This window comes from Cebidichthys violaceus, unplaced genomic scaffold, assembly GCF_023349555.1.
Source record: "Cebidichthys violaceus isolate CVI_PGR_0920_01 unplaced genomic scaffold, fCebVio1.0.p SCAF_16, whole genome shotgun sequence".
NCBI lineage: Eukaryota > Metazoa > Chordata > Actinopteri > Perciformes > Stichaeidae > Cebidichthys > Cebidichthys violaceus.
In genome coordinates, this window is record NW_027176329.1 from 6,294,936 (window position 1) to 6,300,006 (window position 5,071).

Below are 5,071 nucleotides of genomic sequence, written 5' to 3' on the forward strand. Positions count from 1 at the left end.
GAGGTTCATTACCAGCTGACACAACTTCAGTATACAAGAAACACTTCATCCCGTAGAGGAAAGGATCTAGACAGTTTACATAAAAGTTATGGCTTTGCTACTTTGTGCATTATGTATTCCCAATTTAAGGTTAATTTAATGTATTGTCATCCTAGCACACAGGCCTTCACATTGACTTGCAAGTTGTAGTCCCTTTATGCTACACAAGAAAAAAACAAAAATAAAATATTTTTCATAGTGGAGTACAGAGGATGAATTGAGCAGTCTTAGGGCCCTTTCACAGCTCATTTGGTTTGACTTTTGCACTTTTTAGTTTTATCCGAACCACCTGTAGCAAACTTAGCAAATCTTGGTCCGAAGACAAGAAATGGTCTTGATAAGGATCAAACAGAACAAGGGTTAGGTTTGTTGTTTAGTTTAAAAGCATTGGATGGTTTTGACCTTCGGCGCAATTAAAAGAAGTTCTAAGAGTAATTGTTATAAGAGTAGTAGGGCTTCTTTGGGAAACAACTGAGTGAATACATAGTGTATGATAGAGCCAGAGAAAGGGACAGGTGGATGTGCAGCACTCAGAGCATACAGCTGTTGGAAAATCGCAGCAGAGGAGAAATTAAGAGTAAAGTTTTAAAGTGGTCGTAAGTCTACAGTGTAGGTGTCATTTTGTCTCTGAATAAAACTGCATCTCCTCAAGACCCACGTGTTTGCAAGATGACAGGAGTGCCTGTCTACAAGCCAGTCAAGTATAAGGAGACGCAACTCACACAGGTGATAACGACAGGACATATATATGTCATAATTCTTTAGTGCGCTCGCTTAATTGCAATGTGTAACCAAAACTAACCATATCAGATGTATACTATGATACTTCTGTATAGCTTGCCACATGGCAGCAGGGTGAACAGGCTGTCATTGCAGTGAGTATTGCTTTTATTTACCTTTGGGCTCTGCGCAGGCACCTCACCTTACCAATTATCACTAATGCTCGGTAAGTGTTTACACTACATACTCTGCCACAAGTTTACACATTTTCTCCGTATCTTTTCATAACAAATGCTTTCTTCTTTTGTGTGCTCTGTGGATAATTTCTCATAAATGTACCTGTGAAGACAAACCTAAAACAGAGTATTTACGATTTTCAGATTTTATGCATAAATACAAAGCTAACATTATGTGACAATATTAACCTCTGGCAAATGTCAGAAAAACCATTGATCTTGGTTGCTGATGATGTTAATTTCAGATCAGATTCCTGCTGGAACATGTGTGGTTGTAAACTCCATGGTTTAAACGTGTTAATTGTGGTTATTTCTGTGGTAAAAATGCAGCTAAACTTGGTTTCAGTGGTCACCAGGCTGCAATCACACCAGCAGAGCAGATGCAGAAGACTGTAAACACTGACCAATCAGAGCAGACTGGACTTTTTTGAGAGTTGGTTCTTAAAGAGACAGGTGCTTATACGGACCAATTCATAAAGAAGGTTAATAGATGTGCTGGAGCAAAGAAAAAACAAAATGAATGTGTTTTTTTTATTTTAAAACATGTAAACATGTTCTAGTATGAACATGAGAACAATATGCCTACTTTAAGAATGTGTGCATGGATATAAAGAACACTGCAGTGGTAATTTAAATAATAGGATAACAGGAAGGAACTCAACTTATTAACTAATATTTAATTAGTATTTATTTATTTTTTCTTGCAGTAAACAAAGACCAACCTACATAATGCAAACACTGGCACTGCTAGACTGGGGACTCCCGCCAAAAGAAAAACAACCGCATTGATCCATGAAGGGTACTGCACTGATGCCAGAGATGGGAACTCCTCCTGTAAACCCCAAAAGAGTATAATTTGTTACCACCATATGCTTTACTATCAACAACTTTTACCATAAAATTTGTTGCAACCAGACATTATTAAACAAAGAGACAACAAAAGGATGGATGCTGTTGCTGAGATCAGAACTGACACACAAATATAAATAAACAACAATTATACTCGAAGCGTGTGTGCTTACAGATTTGGGATCCCAGACTAAGTAGGTGAGCTTTTCTTGAGTTTGTGTCACCAGGTAGAAAACTAAAATAACCAGAACAATTAGAGGACTAATGAACCTCCATGTAACCTGCCAAAAGATGGAGGGCTTATATCCGACCATGAACTCCAAGTCCTCATTGAACCTGCCACACAAGAAGGTTCGGATTAGCTTTGAAAAGTTTTAAAATGTGAAGTTAAAGTCATCCTTGTTACAAGGGGATTAAATAGGTCAGACATCTTTATGGAGATGTCCTATTTAATTGCTCAAAAACAGGCACAGAATGATGCTGCTAATGCTGTATGGTAATTTTGCAGCAAATATCAAGAAGAAAGATAATGAAAACACAGATGAACAATGAGTTGCTATAATAGTCTGAGTAAGCACTAACCTGTCTATACCGTAGATGTATACAACAGCTATCATTTCAAACAATCCAATGGTCAGAAGTGGAACTGATCCAGCAAAGTTGTCAAAGAGAGTTACCCAATAAAGCCCTGAATGCTGCGCAAACAGGAGACAGATGATGAAGGCGACAGCACATGTTACTCCTGAAAAACACATGCACAAAAACAAGGCAACAGGAATCAGACAATCAATTAATCCAAGGTTGCAAAGCCTATGTGTAGATTGATTTATCTACAAAAAGAATACCAGTCAGCGCTTCTTGGGGCCATTTTTGAGGTAACATATTCAGATCTTTCAGTGGGACCACCACTCCCTCTATGTTGCCAAACAGGGTTGAGATTCCCAAGCAGAGAAGCATGATGAAGAAGAGAACAGACCAGACAGGAGAAAGAGGCATCTTGGTGATTGCCTCTGTGAACACAATGAAGGCCAGACCTGTTCCCTCCACTCCCTGCACAAACACAAGTTAGAAACAAAGTAGTTAAGAGTCAAAATGTGAATAACGTGGTTATCGGACTGATATTCATCAATATAGTCACCTCACTGAGAAGTGTCTGCATGTCACAGGTTTTGATGTCCAATCCAAGAACAGTATCTGGATAGGAGCTGTTGAGATGATTGAGGGCTGCCTCGTAGTTGCTTGTAGTGATGTTGTCTTCAGGGAGGTCAAATGCATTTAATAATGTCATGATGTTACTAGGGAGAGCATATGTCAGAGATAAATCACTCTGGATTACTGGAATGCAGATTTTTCAAATTTATTTTAATACAATACTCACATACATTGACAATCATTTAAAAGTGACCCCTTCCTAGTGTTACCTTATTCCATGCAAAAGTGCATTAAAAGTAGCTCAGTACTGACTACTCACTCACTGATACAGTTGTCATATTTCTCTGTGGCTCTGAAGCCAATGATGGAGTAGGTGACTGTCGCAGCATAGATTGAGGTGAAGCCAGTTATTGCTGTCAGGACCACAGCATCTTGCACGCAGTTGTTGCTTGGGAAACAGGGAAGAAAAAAAAAATAGATTCAGGACAAACATATTTGAGAATGGCTACTAGTGACAGGGCTTCTATAAATGTCTCTTACTGAACAGGGTTGTAGCTTGAGAAGGAGATGAGGCCTCCCCAAGCTAGGCTAAAGGCATAAAAGACCTGGGCACCTGCATCCAGCCAAGTTTTTGGGTTGACCAACTCATCAACCTGCAAGAGTGAGGTGTACATTGTGACATGGCTTTGTTAGTTATATATTTTTACGATATCGATATGAAACATACGTCTGGTGTGAAGAGGAACTTTATTCCACTCAGGGAGCCTTTAAGAGTCAGTCCTCGGATCAGGAAGATGGCCAGCACTATGTAAGGCAAGATGGCTGTGACGTACACTGCCTGAGGTCATGACAAGAAAAGAAAAACATTACATTATTTGAACAGTGGTGATTCAAGAAAGCCTATTGTTTTTGTGAAGGTTCAACAAACCTTGCCTGAAGTGCCGATCCCCCGTATGTAGCAGACACACATGACTGTCCAGGCTGCTAGCAGGCAGAGTACTATGGGCCAGTGGATTCCTCCAGAGTCGGCTATAGAGGCCGAACTATTCAGAGTCACTCTGTAAAAATAGTAATCCACAGTGGAGCTCCTTTGACACTCTGGTACAAATCCTGAAAGGGGCAAGAAACAGTCATCTGCAAGTGTACAAGCCTACATCTGCACAATAGTGTAAGTGCTTCATGAGTATATCTGTGTATATTGAAATACCTGTCCCATTGTCATTGAGAGGACACTGGGTCCAAGGCAGTGGGGCTTGAAAGGAATTGAAGAGATACCACAGGATCCAGGCTATTAAGGTGTTGTAGTAAAGTCCAACCAATAAGGAAACCAGCATGGAGGCTATACCTGAGGAAGGCAAAATCATTATCTGATGTTATTATTTTGCCTCTGCTTTGGACAATTTGTTTCATAGCCTAATTTACTTACCAACACCAGTCAGATAAGGGTTGATGGCTCTCCACACTCCTACACTGCCTTTCCTGAGACGCTGGCCGATAGCAAACTCCAACAGCAGGAGAGGCATTCCTTCCAGCACCAGTAGGATCAGGTAGGGAATCAAAAATGCACCTGAAAAAGTATGATCAGAAGCACAATTACAAATCTGTAGATAGTGTGGCATTTATGACCGTAATAAACCTTTTCACCATCTGCAAAGGTACAACAGTCCTTCAAGGAAAATCATATTGAAAAGCTAGAAAAATACCCAAAAGGTACAGGCTATTCATTATTACTTCCACCACAATATAATTTGTCAAACAGTCATTGTAGAATTAACATTCCATAATCATTAGATTTCCCTTTCTTTTTTGGATCTGAGCATACCTCCTCCATGACTTTGACACAAGTAAGGGAATCGCCATACATTGCCAATCCCAATGCAGAAGCCCACACAGGTTAGGATGTACTGGGCTTTGTTGTCCCACTTGGGCCTGTCCCCGGCCTCCTCCTTCTCCATCCTGTCCAGATCCTCATGAGAAGGGATTCTATCATCCAGTCCTGGGTTAGGAAATACCAGTCTCATGGTTCCCCTACTGAAGCTGAGAAGTTACACTGTCGTTCGAGGAAGTCAAAGTGA

General features: G+C 40.3%; 1 protein-coding gene across 1 annotated transcript; it reads right to left on the reverse strand.

The window, feature by feature from the left end:
- Positions 1–1,507: 1,507 nt before the first annotated feature.
- On the reverse strand, positions 1,508–5,071 carry LOC137872619 (sodium-dependent neutral amino acid transporter B(0)AT1-like). Its single transcript, XM_068710930.1, has 12 exons — positions 4,819–5,071; positions 4,423–4,563; positions 4,204–4,341; positions 3,925–4,106; positions 3,724–3,834; positions 3,537–3,649; positions 3,316–3,444; positions 2,983–3,139; positions 2,690–2,894; positions 2,427–2,586; positions 2,018–2,180; positions 1,508–1,827 (listed from the first exon to the last, which is right to left on the reverse strand). The coding sequence occupies exons 1-12, from the start codon at positions 5,015–5,017 to the stop codon at positions 1,687–1,689; spliced, it is 1,839 nt and encodes a 612-aa protein (XP_068567031.1). The 5' UTR covers positions 5,018–5,071; the 3' UTR covers positions 1,508–1,686.

What these genes read in the sequence shown, in the direction of transcription:
- LOC137872619 (XM_068710930.1), bottom strand. Translation starts at nt 5,017, where the DNA reads ATGAGACTGGTATTTCCTAACCCAGGACTGGATGATAGAATCCCTTCT. An exon ending in TCAAGCTACAACCCTGTTCA is followed by an intron (nt 3,445 to 3,536) that starts GTAAGAGACATT and finishes CTGTTTCCCAAG; the next exon opens with CAACAACTGCGTGCAAGATG. An exon ending in GCCCCAAGAAGCGCTGACTG is followed by an intron (nt 2,587 to 2,689) that starts GTATTCTTTTTG and finishes TGTGTTTTTCAG; the next exon opens with GAGTAACATGTGCTGTCGCC.